The 17,707-nt window shown below is 32.7% G+C and overlaps 1 protein-coding gene and 1 pseudogene across 1 annotated transcript; both read right to left on the reverse strand.

The window, feature by feature from the left end:
- Positions 1 to 2,832: 2,832 nt before the first annotated feature.
- Positions 2,833 to 4,086, reverse strand: LOC114420673 (annotated as a pseudogene).
- A 3,042-nt stretch (positions 4,087 to 7,128) lies between these two features.
- On the reverse strand, positions 7,129 to 8,065 carry LOC114417680 (protein DMP4-like). The gene has a single exon (XM_028382777.1). The coding sequence runs from the start codon at positions 7,914 to 7,916 to the stop codon at positions 7,257 to 7,259; it is 660 nt and encodes a 219-aa protein (XP_028238578.1). The 5' UTR covers positions 7,917 to 8,065; the 3' UTR covers positions 7,129 to 7,256.
- Positions 8,066 to 17,707: the final 9,642 nt, after the last annotated feature.

Below are 17,707 nucleotides of genomic sequence, written 5' to 3' on the forward strand. Positions count from 1 at the left end.
GTTAGTTAGCTAATTTAATCTCAAACAATCTAATAGGAGATGAGATTTTTTAGGAATTTTAAATTAGTTGTAACTTGTAAGCCTATGCTCATTAGCATTTTCTTTTATGATGAATTCCAATGATAATTTCTGTGCTAAGTTCCAATATGTTTATTTTTTTTCATTAAAGATATCCAACATACAACTCTAGTGATGTAAGTGCCTGGTGGAATTAGGAACAACGCTTAGATTATTTGTTTGTGAAGTTAAAATGCATATTGTTTTAGTATTAACTTCCACAAGTTATAGCAGACTTTCAAGTAACAACTTGAGATTTGTTTGTGTGAACATACTTAAATTTATTTCTCAAGCTGATACCATATTAATAAAGACGTAAGAAAGAAGATGGCTGTTGAATTAAATTGCACTTTTTTCTAAACTTACCATAAGTACTTGCATGGATAAACTCTGACACAAGTTATAGCATTCATAGTTTTGTTCGTTCGTAATGTTTTCTCTAAGTCTTTGCTTCCTGGCTTCCTGCGTATGATGGCTATGGGAAGCTAAGAAACTGTTTGACGCATCCTCTGTTTGGATTTTCAGGGAAAGCTAATGCTGAAGTATTCTGATGACAAGAATAAATTAACTGTAAATCTTATCTTTGCTGAAACTATGAATATATAATTAAGAGCATGAATGTTCATTTTAATTAAAGGAATTTATGATCATGAATCTTGAATGTGCCATATATCATGCAAATGGGTCTATACATTTTTTTTTTTGCTGATTATTCTGGGCAAAATCCCCAGAACCACGATTAATTAGAACTAAACTGCAAATTAATTACATCAGTCTCCTCCATAAAGGATTGCACAGCAAAAATGGGAGAGAATAAAAATAACAAACATCTCTACTTAAAGACAATCCATGCTTGGCAAAAGAAGTACACGTTGATTTTGTTGGCTTCTTAGGATCTCATGAACCGTAACTCGCACCATAGCCACAACTCCATTCGTATGAGTCCATTTCTGGTTGAAAATATAATCTTTCCAACGCCCACCAAAGGTGGTCTAGAGTATTAACACCAAAGTATTGACTCCAAGCGATTCCTCCAATCACGAATCTACTGGACAGATTCAGCTTCAACCAGTTAGTTAAATCAGTTTGGAAAAAACTCAAAATATTACTAACTGGGAGTAAATTCCACACTTGTTTAACCCATTTGCAGTCCCGAATAGAATGAATCACCGTTTCTGCATGGTCCAATCACAAAGGACATAAATCGTCAAGAGCCATATGCCTTCTACATCTTAGATAATTTGTAGGCAAGATCTGTCTTTCAACTTTCCACATATGATACCTCATACGTTCTGGACCATTCCAGAGCCAAATCTGATTATTTGAAAGAGCGTCATGATTAGAAATCTGTCTTAATGCCTCTCGGCATTAGTTTATCCCAACAATTCACTATACTTAAACCGCACACTGTTGAAAAATAAAATAAAAATGAAAGAAAATAAATACGAAAAAGATGTACAGTTTTGAATTAAATAACAAAATAACAGTAGTCAAATAAATTTAATTGACAACACATGAATAATACATTATAACATACAATAAGTACAAGGAAAAAATAAATTAAGGAAAGAAAGATATAATCTGGGTTGAAGCGCGTAAACGCTATCCTTAGAGAGAAAATGTCTCCACTGCACGGGTAAGAAATTTTGATTGCGCTCCTCTCCCAAGATACGACAACCCGTTGGTTCCGATCGTGTGTAGCGAAAGGATCCCCAAACCTTATGAACACCAATGTTGTTACTCTCAAGAAATAAATTATTTTATAAGAAAAGAAATAAAAAATTTTGTGAAAAGGAATGAGACTATAGCTCTGTCATCTTTTGAAGGAAGAAAATATATAGGCACAGGTCACCTTAAGTAACAAATAAAACATGACCGTTGGAAACTAACCTACAGTTGTCAAAACAAATCTAACAAACTAGTTGACTCATTAAAACAAAATCTTAAGAAAATCTAAAATAAATATTTTATTTTATAAAATGGAATTAATATATATTTATAAATTTTAAATTAAAACACAAATATTTACCAACACAATTCGCTATACTTAGACCGCACAATTCTAACCCAGAGATCATTTTGGTTCGAGTACAAATTACAACCAACCTTCATCATCATAGCTTGATTAATAAAACTCACCTTTGGTAAACCAAGCCCTCCACTCTTTTTAGGCTTGCAGATCGAATCCCAGTTTAACCAGTACACTTTCTTATTATAACACCAGTATCTCCCCACACGAAATTTCTACATTTCCGGTCAATATCGTCACAAACAAACGCTGGAAGGGATGTCGTTTGCATCACATGGGTGGATAAAGCCTGCAAAACAGCTTTAAAGTCACCCGACCCGCCATAGATAGATTTGATGCCTTCCAATTACTCAAACAGAACTGATAACCATTCTTGGACCCTCTGCCGTGGTGCAAAGGAACACCTAAATATCTACAAGGTCTGCTATTCTTTGAAAGTCCGCCTTTACTTTCCCGAATTAACTTGTTTTTTTTAATTAGTTATGTTTTTCTTAATTAGTTTGTTGTTCTTAATTATTCTTATCTTCCTTAATTATCTTGCCTTTTGGCTTTATTTTACTCATTAAACATTATAAATTCATCACTTTTAATATTCTTTGTACAAAAATTTAAATGATGTTAATTTAACAATTATTTTCTCAAAATGAAAAAATTAGGAGAGAAAAATTACAAATTCCTATATAATTTAACTCTAAATATACTCATAATTAGCAATTATCACCAACTCAACACCCTACCCCATTTTGTTATATGAAAACCTTCAAGTGCCTTGGTGGTTTGATTTGCCTTTTGGGCCTCATGATCCTTTGCCTAGCATTCCCTGTCCCATCAGGCAACACCTTGTCCTCAAAGTGGTAAGTGTCATTCAATTCGACATAAGATTTACAGGATAATAATCCTAAGATGTGCAAAACTTTTCCAACTTTTTTCTCCACTTCCAATATTGATTGAATCAATTGCAACTATGCTATTTTCTGCATTTTCTTCTTCAACATCTTTAAAGAAGTGTTCACAAATTTTAAGGCCTCTTGGAGAGTACCATTCAACATTCAACTTCTTAATGCATTCCTTGGTAGCCTTTTTAATTTGAGGTACCTTTTCATTCTTCTTAGCTTCCGCTTGAAGTAATGGTAACATCTTTACAATCTTGAAGAGTCCGAAATATAAATAGCATCTGATGAGTTCTCTAGCTGTGAGATTGAGTAATTTAGTGGAGATCTGTAATGGGCACTAATCAAATAGTGCCTCAAAGCAAGTGGATGGTAGCGCTCAGTGATCTAGCAAAAAGTGAAAATGTTGCCTAAGGATTTTGACATGTTTTCATTGTTATTAGTGACATGCCCATTATGCATCCAATAATTGACACGACTCTCATGGTCTGCAGCCCAGCTCTGTGCAATCTCATTTTCATGATGAGGAAAGATTAAATCAATTCCACCACCATGGATATAAAATTTATGAGTTAAATAACAAGCACTTATTGCACTGCATTCAATGTGCCACCCAGGACTTCCAGGATCCCAAGGGTTGTCCCAACTAGGCTCGCCTGGTTTAGAACCTTCCACAATGCAAAATTAGTTGGGTTACGCTTTCTTGAGTCCACAACTACTCGTTCTACAACTCTATTATGTTCTAGCCGTTGTCTAGATAGCATACCATAATTTGGGCCTTTATCAACAATATAGAATACATCATCATTAACTTTGTACGCATAGCCATTGTTTATAATCTGGGTTATCATGTTCTTTATCTCATTAAGGTGTTCAGAAACATGAGGTTCCTTAGATGGTGTCTCGCATTGAAGATCAACCATATCAACATTGTATTCATCACAAAAATGGTTGCTCAACAACAATGGATCCTCCCCAGTCTCATTTGCTCGCTTAATTATCTTATCATCAACATCAGTGAAATTCCGCACATATGTAATCTCATAACCCAAGTGCTTAAGGTACCTTAAGAGGATATCGAAGGAAACGGCGACGCGAGCGTGACTGAGATGGTTGAAGTCATAGGCATCAAATTTGGTTTTGAAGATCTCTTTTTGCTAACACATCAAATTTTAAATCCTAAATTCAGCTTGCTCTTCTGCCATTTCCATGCTCACTCGTTGCGCTCTTCCTTCATGCAGTGGATGAAGAAGGGGAATGTTGGTTGGTTTCTAGGGTATTCATTTTCAGGATAAGGTCATCAAGTTTGGAGGCCATGGAGGCTTGGGTAGCGGCGAAGATGAGTTGAGTTGCAGTGAGTTTAGCAATGGCATCCTCGAGGCAATCTAGGTTGGATTTAGAGCGCATGGAATCAGCCATGGAGCTCAATGAAATCATCAAATGTTAAGAATTGAAAAACTGAAATGGAAATGAGAGCCTAGAATTCGAGGTCTAGGTAGCCTCCTAAGCACAAAGGAAGGATAACGGATTTTGTATTTTCATATATCTCTTTATTACACCAACACACCTATTTATACAACAAAATAACATTGTTGAATTACACCCAAAACAAAAATAACATAAGGAAAAAGCAGGATAACCAAAAAGGAAAAAAAAGGCAGACAACATAACAAAAATGGAAGACAACATATTCCCTCTAATCCAATTCTATCCAGCCATCTCAGCACCCCCTACCCCATTCTGTTATATGAAATCCTTCAGGTGCCTGGGTAGTTTGATTTGCCTTTTGGGCCTCATGGTCCTTTGACTAACAATATCCCAACATGGTACGAACCTTCCATTGGAACATTCCATTATATAGCTCCAATGAAAGTCTTGAAATTTGGATCCAAACTACAACCTTCTTCTTTTCACTTGCATTGGGAAAAAAATGGCCTCCACCTTTGCACTAAAATGTAATGGTTACCAACTAACCATGGGCCTTCATACAATGCATGCTTGTAATCTTCTTGTGATATAAACTAGACCACATAGAAATTTCTTGGTATACCTATAATGTGAATCTTCCCTGTCTTCTCCTAGTCTCCTCGTAGTTTTGCTTCTAGCAATTTAAAGCTTACTTGTTTACCTAGAACATTAACGATCAAGGGATTATTCAAATAAGCATCCCATCCTTTCAATTCTTCATTTGACACATAGATTTCTGGACAAGGATTATACTCCTATGGTTCTTCCTGGTTTGCTTCTCTTATTTGCCCATCTCGCGCCACTTTAGTGAGTTCTTCCTCATCTAATGGATTAAAATCACTCTCCCACTATGCAGTCTACTCTTCCGACATTGTAAGTAATTTCTCCTTATAAGGAGCCTCAGTCTCACTAGCAACCATCTCATAATCAATGATAGCTTTATCATTTCTAAACTTTGCCTTCTTCTTACTCTGATTTGGGTCACCATTAGAAACCCTAGCAGAGTGTTTTTCTGTCTCCATCCATTTTTTGTTAGAATCCATTAATTGTAGGGATTAACTATGATTTGAATTGTAATTGATCCAAATCCTTGTATATTTTCTCCTTTTTTTATTTGTGATTCTATTTTGATATTTTGTCCTCAATAATCATGGAGAGGATCATGTATTTATTCACTGTCTCATATCAATGAAAATCACCATATACCATTTTTTAAACATGGTATCAGAACCAACTCCAATTGTCTCTTTTCTTTAGGAATTGGAGATTAGCTTCCGAATACAAAAATAGAGAATATGGTCGAAGATGATAGTATAATCTCTCCTTCAACCTCAAATTCATTGTTGATCCAATTCGAAAATAATTTTGTAAAGGTATCACCCGAAATTCTTACTCCTTTTCATTCTGTTGTTGATACACAAAACTATGTTTCCACTGATATACAATGCAATGTCTCTTCTACCCTAAATTCTGACCTTATAGTGAGCCCTTATACTATTCCACCTCGTACTAATAGAGGACAACCCCCAATTAAGTATGAACCTATTCTTAATTGTAAGGTCAAATACCCCATAAACAACTATGTGTCATTTGAAAAGATGTCCAAGTCATATGTCAATTTTGTATATCAATTATTTACTGCCTTTATTCCTAGTAATTTGGAGGAAGCTCTAGCAGATTCTAGGTGGATCCAAGCAATGGAAACAAAAATGGAAGCATTGGAGAAAAATTTGTAATCTTACTGGATGGAAAGAGAACAATTGGTTGTAGATGGGTGTTTACTGTAAACATAAAGCTGATAGACGTGTGGGAGATATAAAGCAAGGCTAGTTGCAAAGCTCAATACAGTGAGGGTGTTATTATCACTAGCAGCAAATGAGAATTGGCCATTTCTTCAATTCGATGTAAAAAATGCCTTTTACATGGATATTTAATGGAAAAAGTTTATATGGATCCTCCTTCCAGTATACCAAAGTACTCAAATATTCCTTTGGTGTGTAAGCTTAAAAAGGCCCTATATGGTTTGAAAGAATCACCAAGAGCTTGGTTTGGAAGATTTACAAAGTCTATGAAATTTTTTGGTTACACACAACAATTCTAATCAACCTTGTTTCTCAAGCATAATCAATAAAAAATCACTACATTGATAATATATGTTGATGATATGATTGTGATCAGAAATGATGCTGATGAAATTTTAAGCTTACAGAGACATTTATTCATCGGATATCATTTTGTTAACACTTTTTTGTTCTATACATATGTTAATGCCAACAAACTAGTATACTGGCTCATTTTGAAATAGTAGTGAAAGAAGTTCTGGATTAGAAGCAGTGCCTAAAATGGATTCAACCCAATAAAATATACTAGGCTTTGATGTAAAGATTATAGTAGGAAAAAAAAAAAGAACTGTGTATTTATTTATCTTTATGGAATTGATGCCTAGACCCGACTTTGTCTATAGTTAGGTCCACATGTAATTATTCTCTTTCTAGTTTGTTGCCAATTTGTAAAGGGTTAGCCTTTGGATGAATCCATGTTGAGAATTGAATTCGATCCCCTCATCCAATTCCATAAATTGGCTGCCATTTTTATCCCTGGGTAAAAAAAATAAAAATAGTTTGATAGAATAAAATTAAATTCAACTTTATTTATATGCCACCCGAAAAATGAAATGAACCTCAGTTATAGAACAATGATATTCAATTGAATTCCTATATAATGTGTTACAGAACAATAAAATTGAATTGATTACCCAATCAATCACACTCTTGAAAATGGTCCATACATAAATACAGAAAGGACCCAACATTTTACTTTGTTGAAAGTGGGAAGCCAATTCCATGCCTCTGCGTAGGAAACGCCACAAACAGCATGCTACAAAAAATCCCAATGGCCACAGGCAACACTGTTAAGATTTCCCGTGTCTCATTCGAAGGTGATGGAAAGAAACAACTCACCACATTCTGATCAAACAATGCAACTGCTGCAAACACCAAAATTGACATCACAGCATGCAAGAAATCAATAAGCCTCAATCTATATTTCGCACCAAGTTCCGGTGGAATTGTGGTTGATCCATCAATGACCCACATGCCCCTGAAGGTGGCAAGCCCATAACAAACGTTCCCCTTGTCATCTCTGAAGCTATCAGTGAAGCATTGCAAGAAACAAGAGACACCACAAAGAGCCACAAGTGTAGAAGTCATGAACTTGCAAACTGAGTCACAGATGCCTTGGTTTGTGACAATTGGAGACAGAAGTTGGAAAGAAAGAACAGTGCCAGTTGGTAAGAGATTTGCCAAATGAGCTGTGCTTTGAAATGTTTGACTCATGGCTCTCTGAATGAGGCTTCTCTGTGCATCATCATCTGGTACTTCCATGATGTGCAAAAGTGGTAGCTTTTGTTCATCATGATTCTTAGAATTATTATACATATACTGATCATGATCTTCTTGAACTATAACATCCATTATTGGCTACAGAACTTTTCTGCTTCCTTTTGTATTCTTCTTTGATCAGCTTTTTGTGTTGAAGCATAGGTTTGTTAAAGTTGGATTTATCCTATGTAGTTAGGCATTAGTTAAGAGAGAAGGGAGTGTTGTCATGACTTGTAAGAAACAGTAACTGAAACTTGATGAATCAGCTTTTAACTTAATTTGTGGTGCTTGGTTTCATCAGGGCCTAAAGTTACATAGAAGAAGGGTCATAGAAGGTGTGGTGCTTGTGATTTTTTTTAAGCATACGTGATAGTTACGAATATACGAGTTTCCGGAAGATAAGAGAGATAATGTGTGGGATTTCAATAATTAACTTCTTAAGAGTGAAGTTTGGTGACAGAGGGAATGTTTTGCTGAGACGCAACGGCTAGAAACTGGGATTTGCATAGGTTTGCTTTATGAGGACATTATACATTATGTATTCAGTTCAGAGGATCCACGTATGAATAGGAAATATTAATCTTGTCCAGGTTATGTATGTTTTGGCAGTTTTGCTTAAATAGATTACTTCCATGTATTAGAAAGTAACTAGATTTAGACCCGAGTATCACGTGATCGATTAAAACAATTATTTTCAATTTGTTTGGTTACTATTTTAATTTTAATATGTTATATGTTATTAAAAATAAAATAAATAATTTAATATGTGAAAAAGCAAAGTATACATTAATAAGTTAAGTATAAAAAGTTCGAGTGATTCAATGAAATGTAACTTAATTCAATGGAGAAAATTTAAATTTGATTTTTGCATAATATTACAGTTTTGGAGAAGGTGAGAGTATCAATGATTAGTCTCAGACCGAACTTGGGGTAGTATGTTGACAAAATATTGTCAAGATACACGGTCAAAATTATTTTCATCAATAGTATTTTTTAAAAAATAAAATAAATAAATAGGCGATGAATTGAGAAGATCATGGGCCAGAAATATGCTTATTTATATGCAATTACATGATATGTTTGAAACTTTCGAAGCCCAAGGCCCCCCAAGTAAAAATTTCATTGGGCTTATAAGTAGGCCTACTTCTTTCCTAGTGTCAGGCAGCAGGCCCATTCAACTTGTTTGGCTTTATACTTCAGCTGATGGTAGCCATTATGGACAAAACAAAAATGCTGGTAACTATAGTCATTTGAACGCCAAATAATTGACACTAAATAAATTTTTTTATCTCTTAATTTCTTATTATGTTTATCGCATACACATCTTAAAAAACACAACCAAGAACTACAAGAGACGACAAAAATTCAATTCTAGTTGTAGAACAAATTATTGATAAAGGAACTAGCCAGTGAACTTCCTCCCAATCATGCCAAAATGTGTTTCCAAACAAGTCTCGTTGAGCTGCTTAACCTCATCAAAACAAATGGTACCTTTGGTTTTCCTTAGCAACAACAAGTACCACATGATAGAGTTGGATAAATCAAACTTTGTTGGACGTGAGTCAGATATATATATAGCTTACGTACCAAAATATCAGCACAGTTGATCTTGTTCTGTCTGTTCCCCACAGCTTCTGTTTAGTCTCAATGATTCTTACTATAGAATGTGTACATATATTCTCACACGCACGCACCTATTCTAAATATGTATTAGTTTCACTATGCACAATATCTTAGAATAGTGAAAAAAATATATATTTCAATTTACATCAAGTTTAACATTCATTTGTTGTACTTGTATATGCGTATTAATATTGTTGGCTAGAGTACAATTATAGTGGGTATATCAAATAATGAAACATATCAACTAATCGTTCATATATAATCCGAACAAAAACTTTGTGCATGTTTGATTTACCATCTCAAATGGACGTTGGTATCAAAATGACTTTCGTAAAAACATATACTCCCTTCCTTTTGTGTCTAGATTCCGTTGAACATTGAATTTGTCTCAAAATTAGTATACAACAAGTTGAATGATAAACCAAACATATATACTCTTCATAGGATCAATATATCCTTACATGATTTGGTGGTGGTAATGATAGAAATTATGACAGCTAGTGAATAATAATATGAATAGTATGGCAACTAAAACTGAAGTGTTGGTGGTGATGGTCTTCGAAGTAGTTTCCTCAGTGATGGGTAAGGTAACTCACAATGACACTAGTGGCGGCATTGGATTGTGATAGCGTCTAAAAATGGCAGTTGTGAGATGGACTTGTTGCGATTTTGATGGCAATAATGATCCTGACAATTGCAAGAGCTAGAGGTTTGAGTATGACACCAGTAACATGAAAATGACATTAAGTAGGGACCATATATAATGTTTTCATTATTTTAAAAATAAATAATCATAATTGAACTTCACAGAGAATTAAATGACTGTTCCTTTTTAACATATTATATGAAAAATATATTTCTTATAAGAAAAAATCTTCGCTTGAGAATTTCAAGAATTTAGAAAAGAATAAAATTTTGCCTTGATTTCCAAATTGAATATTTGAAAAACGGAGTTTTTATGCATCAAGAAACTTATACAGTAAAAGTACGTACTAAAGTGATTCTATATGAACAAGTTGGATCATTATGCATTTCAATTAATGGTTATAAAATCATTAGATATGAACAAAGATATTTTCAAAATGATGAAGAAATAGTTGGCTCTAAAGTATCATGTCCAAGTGGAATAAGAGTATTAATATATATCTTGCAGATCATATACGACCAGATGTACTATTTCTTGTAAATTTACTAGTAAGATATAATTTCTACCTATGCAAAGATTGTTAGTTTACTATGAGGTGATAGAATCATTTCATGACTGTTTATGAAAAAAAATATACGAACCATATCACTTAATCATGTGAAAATTTTAAAATTACAATAGTAAAACCGAGAATGAATTTGGTTGCAAGTTATGGCTTAATATTACACATATAAGACAATTGTGTATTATTTTCATAAAAAAATATTATGAAGGATCTTATATGAAAATAATACAGGTATTGATTAAGAAAAGAAAAAAAACATTAAAGTTGAGAGAATAAAATGTGTTAATTATTAATACTAGACATTAATTGTCCAAGATGCATGCTCCTCAATGGATTCAAATAAGTGGGTCACTTCTTGTGATTAACTTAACTCCTAGGTCGTATTACCTTCTCCTCAAGACACAATGGGAAATATACAATTTAATTATGATGCTCAAGTTAGTTATGATCCGAGATGTTTAATGTGTTGTTAGATACTTACCCAATAGTCTCATTTATTAAGTACATGGATAAAACAAGAAAATTTACCAACTTGGTAACATTCTTTTCAACATCTACTTGGGGTATTCACTAACGACATGTTAGGTCTCACTTCTAAGTAGTTGAATTGGATAGTACATGTTGTATAAACTTTCAACAAATTCTTTCACATAATAATTAATAAATTTGTTTACCAAGGTACTTCTTATTGTTTCATTTGAAAATCATGTCCTTGGACTTCATTGAGTCATATCTCAAGTGACATTATATGTATTGTATTTTTTTTCCTTAATCATGACTTTTCTTATTGAGCTTTTTCTAGTAAGATTTTTGATGAGACAACATTTAATAGCACATTATAGAATGAAATACTATTTTTTCTTCACTTAATCTTTGTCTCACATTCCTAATAAGGTGCATATCCTCAAATAATAAATAGGGTAAATTATGTTTTAGATTTTTCTAAAATTACTAATGTTTGAATTTCATAAACGTCCAACATTTATTTACCCTTAATAAGAATATAATGTGATTAATTTCCTTTGAAAATAATTTGATCTTTTTTCGAGTTTTGCCAAAACTTAGTGATCAATGAGGAGCTCAATTACTTTCTAGCACGCCAGAATCTAATATGTCAAAACCTGTTTAATTAATTTAAAGAATGAGATATGCATTTGATCTTTTTACATAGTAACTTTTTATTTTAAAAAAACTAATAACCAATAATTTTTTATTAATAGGCTTAAAGTTTAAATTTTAGTAATCTTATCCTTAATTAGGTCAACTTTACATTAGCATATTATCCATTAATAGTATGTGCATAATCACACTAAGACTCTTACCAAACATATTGTCTCTCAATGCCTATGAAAATCAACAAACATCCCTCATATGCGTAGTATCTTATACTTTACGTGTTACTTTGCCAAATAATTCTTAAGTATCAGCGTCTCAATAGATAATCACTAGTGTCACACTCTGCCATTGAAGTTCCCCTCCTACCTATAGCATTCTTTGCTGGCTTTGGACTTTTGTCCGTATGAAGACAATTGAACAAATTCTAAGAGTGTCATAAATAAATTATTTACTTGTATAAATAATGATTAGGTGTAAAAGGCGTACGGACCATAAAATATCCAACTAAGTAGTGTTCTACTTATAAGTATCAATAATTTAAGGATGTTACTAACTAATATTTTTGTGATATTGGTTAAAAATTAAAAAAAAATATTTATTATAAAAATCATAAAAAAACATAAAAAAAAGTTATGATATCAAAATTTTACACATTCTAATAATTTTTTAATTTTTTAATCAATATTCTAAATATATAGACTAATATTTGTCATACTTTAAACCCTCGTCAGTCGTCACATGTACTCATATTAATTTAATTGGCTTGAATATGCAGCTTCATTTTTCTTGATGCCATATAATAACCTTTTATTTATTTTGTCCATTTTTTTCGGTGGAAAAATCTTTAGCGAATAATAAACTATAGAGTGCAGAATCTGACTGGGGTTAGGTGTATGTACATACTGATATTGATTTTTCAGTTCAGTATGCACATCAATCCAACCTATTAAATATGCAAAAATTCTTGTCTAGAAGTCAGGTATTTTTTTTATATCGGACATAATTATGTTTAATGGATTTATATGTTTAAAATTTAAATATAAATCACATGGTGCATAAATATGCAAAATTAACCAAAAAGTTAATCGTAAAGTTATCGTTTAGTATTAATCTAAAAGCACTTTTTTTCCCGGAAAACACATAATATACTTATGATATGCTCTCTCTCTCTCCACATAGCAACATCATACACCATGAGGATGCTCCCCTGTAACGGTTAGTCATTTCAGACTTTGCTTCCCAGGTAAGAATGGCCAAGTAAAATCATTGACTCATATATTTGCTTTTGACTTTCACAATTCTTAAGAAAAATAAATTAGCATTGTGTGAAAATTGTTATAATGTTAATTGAAAAATTATAGATTTAATTCTTAGTTTTATCATCGGAATTTCCAATTTTTAACTTTGAATATATTTTTTTAGTAAAATTTGTAATTTTTTTCGTATGATTTTAATACACATGAAACAAAATATGTAATGATAGGAACAGATCCAAATTCCAATAGTGTATTAAAGAGGAGATCGATTTTTTTTACATAAATATTTAAATATCTAACTTTTAATAAATAATAAATTTAACAAAAATATTTACTATTAATTTTATATGCAAAACTAGATATATGATCAACTACTAGGAAAAAAAATTAAACATATATCAATTCAAAATCTATTTTTCTTTATTAGCATTTTTAATTTTAATTTTTTTTCCTTGAATTCATAAAGAATCCAAGGAAGGGGGTGCTTCCCCCTGGATCCGTCACTGTTTAACGTATATAATGCCACATTTCCGTTTTAAACGAATGCAAAAATGAATTCCAACATTTTTATGATGTAAGTTGACGGAAAATAACTGTGTCAAAGAAAAGTTGAAGGAAAATAAAATTAGACAAGGCATTTCGACGATTTATCATTATTACTATCCTTGATTACTACTCAAGAATTATGTCTTCAACATAGTGAAAATTACCGGACCCAACCAAATGGACCCTTATGAACCCTTGCTTCTAGTCTAGGACTTATGACTAATCTATATAAACCACTACTCCAATATCCTTTAACTATATCCACCTCATAATAATCGATGTTTCAACTTTCAACTTCAATTATTTGAATCATGAGAGAGAGAAAGAGCAAGCAGTGAAGGTGAAGTGATGATGGGTTGCATGGACTCTAAAAAGCTTGGCCAGTATTTTACGTTACGGAGCACAAACAAGCATGTTGATAGAGCAATAGCCATTCAAAATCATGAGGGAGAAACCTTTTCCCCTCCCTAATAATTGACACCCTGAACTTTTTGTTCAATCGGTTTCACTTTGTGTTTCTTTTACCAATTAGTTTGTTTGTGAACTTTTCCCTCAATTTGAGGATTCGAAAGGGAAAAAGGAAACCCACATTTGATTGCGTATGCACGATAATATTTGGTATGCAGTATTTGCACCACATAACATGAACAGAACATCCATGCTTATAATCATATCCACCTGTTCTTTTTCCTTGGCAATGACTAATATAATATTTTCTTAAACTGTTTATTTGGTATATGTCGTTATCTCTAAAGTTTTAGTTTGAAAAATTATAATATTTAAACTCTATATAGTTTTGTGTGGTGGTTTGTCATCCCATAATTTTTTTTTGCAGTGGTTTTACACAGGTAGAAAATGTTCTCTGGTGTTAGCTTGGAGGAAAAGGCAAAGAAAAAAAAAATAGTGAAGTGAAAAAAAAGAAGTAGAAAATGGAAGTATTTTTAAGTTGTTTCAATAAATAATGATATTTTTGTTTTTATACCATTTAACTTTGTCTTACTACTTGTTTGGGTCTCCGTTTGAAGATCTCGAACCTAGATTTGCAAAAAAAAAATTCTTTGATACTTTAGAACTCAACCTGTGTTTAAGAGGGAGTCACACTAACTTTTCGAACATGCATTTATTCTTTTTCTCTCTAAATTGAGAAGAAAAAATTATCTTAACGAGTCTTGATATTTTTTTTCCTTTCCTCCCTTGTTTTCTTGTATATCCAAGGAGGGATTTTTTTTTTTTTAATAATTATGTTACCATCCCTCTCCTTTTCCTTTCACTCATTTTCATGTCTTTCAAATGGAGTCTAAACTTTGATACATACGGAAAAAAAACTAAAATTTATCCTTTTCTCACACAAATATTAAAACTTAAGATGCTTAATTATATATTTTTTTTTTGTCTCATTATACGTAAAGGGACCCAATTGACACAATTGAAACTTGTGAGACTAAAACAAATAATTGTGTTATTAGAGGAACCAAAAACATAATTATCCCACTTAAAATGAATTATATGAATCAAATGAGTAATTTTTTTTTCTATTTTACTTTTTAGGAACCTTTCAGTCTCGTGTCTTTCAATTCAAGTGTATACTACGAAAGGATCAACTTTAACGAAGAAAAGTGACAAAATAACTAGTTCACATGCAATGTGAACTAGTACTCGTTCCAAAGGTGAAGAAAAAATCTCCTCAATACTTATGCCAATATGCGCCACTCAGTTTTTGTATGAATGGTCTACAAGCACCTATTACCTCAGTCCTACAATCCTAGTACTCGTTCCAAAGGTGAAGACCCTACTACATTTTGGGGAATTATCATATAGAAATGACTTAAAGGAATCAATACCATTTAACATGTACACAGATAAGGCTTCCATTTCTCTGTGTTTCCATTTTCCAAATTCCAACACCTCTTATGCTTTCTTCTTCAATTTGGTTCGTGTCTCTTTTTGGAACTATTATAAGTGCTTTTAACCTTCGGCTTTAGCATTGGATGACCCAATTGGCCAATTCAACATGGAGCCATATTCTAGTGTTCTGGAGTCCATATCATGCCCCTACCACCCAATTCCACTTTCTCTTATTTTACCCAGTACATGTGACTGGATGGATATGATAGATAGTTGCAAAACACAAGTAACAAAGAACACATGCCTAGGGTATCCATCTATCAATCACTTGTCCATCTTGGGATGTTGTCGCTTGTTGAACCTTCTTATGATATATTATCTCTCTAGTGTCCATTGGCTTTTTTTTTTTTATGGAGGAAGATTTGTAGGCCTCACCATCTTATTTATCGTTTTATGATTTTTACCTACGTTTAAGCCAATATCTTTCATATATTTTATAAAAAAAGTTGATTTTGTAGTCTATCATGAATGGTAACTTGGGATCTAGCATATATAGACTCTTAACTTTCCAAATGGTAAGTGGTTGGAACAACAGTGTGTATGGGACACTAATTCCCCCGTTTTTTTTTTTTTTTGAATAAGGAACACTAATTCCCTAATGACATGTTTATTTAGTACAATTTTTTTTTTTGCCATGCAATCATTTTTATTAATGAGTCACGTAACACATGAAACTGTTACGTTGGGACATCAAGTGAACCGGGTCAGAAAATACCTTATCCTTTAACCCAAATCCGGTATTCTAAGTCATAAAGTAAAATTATAATTTAATTGCATATTTTCTCCTTATATTTGTACAATTTTTATATTTTAGTTTATATATTTAGAAGCTACTTATTTTAATCTTTCCAAGTACACATTTTAATCCATTTTAGCCTATGTCATCTAAAATCACAGAAACAAAAACATATTGAAAATGTCTGTATAATAAGGATTAAAACGGATTAACTAGTGTGTACATATAGAGACTAAAATCAAGTAATTTCTAAGCATAAAAACTCAACTTTAAAGACTGTGCGGCTATAAGCACTAAACAACAGATTAAACCTAAAATTATTCATATGTTATGCCAATTTTACCACCTGAGGCATTGAGGACTTCATATCCCTTGCCAATTCGTGATATTGAACTATATATCATGCAACATTTTCTTGACCACAGAAGTTGACACGAGGTAGGCAATTCAATGATGAAACAATTCATGGTCCCGAGCCATCATTTTCTTGACGATGATACATCAAAAAAGCATCAAGTTCATAACCGTCTCTTGGCCAGACTTTATTTCATAATGATTGTTAAAAATGACAATGTTCATTTGTTTTTCATGAAAGAGAAACAAAAATAATAATCCATGCACAAAAATTAGCTGGCTAATCAATTAAATCACTAATCTCTTACTTCATCGGTGACATAGAAAAACCTCAAACGCGTAGAGAGATTCTCTCTGTGATTAATTGAGATCGAAACTTCTTGCTTAATTCCACACTTGTCAAAATAACCCTAATTAGTTGGTGCTTGATGTGTGCGTGTGTGTGTGTGTGAGAGAGAGAGAGAGAGATACTCATGAAATAAAATAGAAACTAAAGTAATTAAGAGTTGGTGTGTGTGTGTGTGTGTTTATTTTGGAGTGTGCGTGTGTTTACTTTGGCATAGCCTTTCTCTTTTGGCCCCGGAAGAACAAGGGTGGTAGTTCCTAGGATATGCATGCTTTCCGATGAAGGCATGAATCATGATTTATCTATTCAAACATTTGGTGAAAGGTCATGATGCTTGGAATATATATGCACACTATACAACTAACTATATCTCATTTTATAATTGGACCTTGTCAAAAAGAATGAGCTCTACAAACATTTTTATGTTAAACTATTCAGATTGAAGTAATAAACATGCACAGGGATCTTTCCCAAATCTTCTTCCAATAATCATTCACAACAGTAGGAAACTAAGGGGTTTGTACTAAAAGTTGAGAAAGCCACATCCACAGTGGGAAAATATTTTTCCCCAAAGTGGCTGCAAAAGTACTCCTTTTCATACAGTTTAGAAAGAGAAAGCATTGTGACACTAAGAAAAGTGGGAGATGGTGGCATGAGGGAAAGCTAGGTAGACTTGGAAGTGTAAGATGACAATAATGTGTGTGGTTTGGAACAAACTCAAATGGGTTGGATCCACCATTAACTTTACTCACATTCAGCTATACTTTCTCTATCTTAATATATAATTTATC

The sequence above is a fragment of the Glycine soja genome, chromosome 7 (assembly GCF_004193775.1).
Source record: "Glycine soja cultivar W05 chromosome 7, ASM419377v2, whole genome shotgun sequence".
Lineage (NCBI taxonomy): Eukaryota > Viridiplantae > Streptophyta > Magnoliopsida > Fabales > Fabaceae > Glycine > Glycine soja.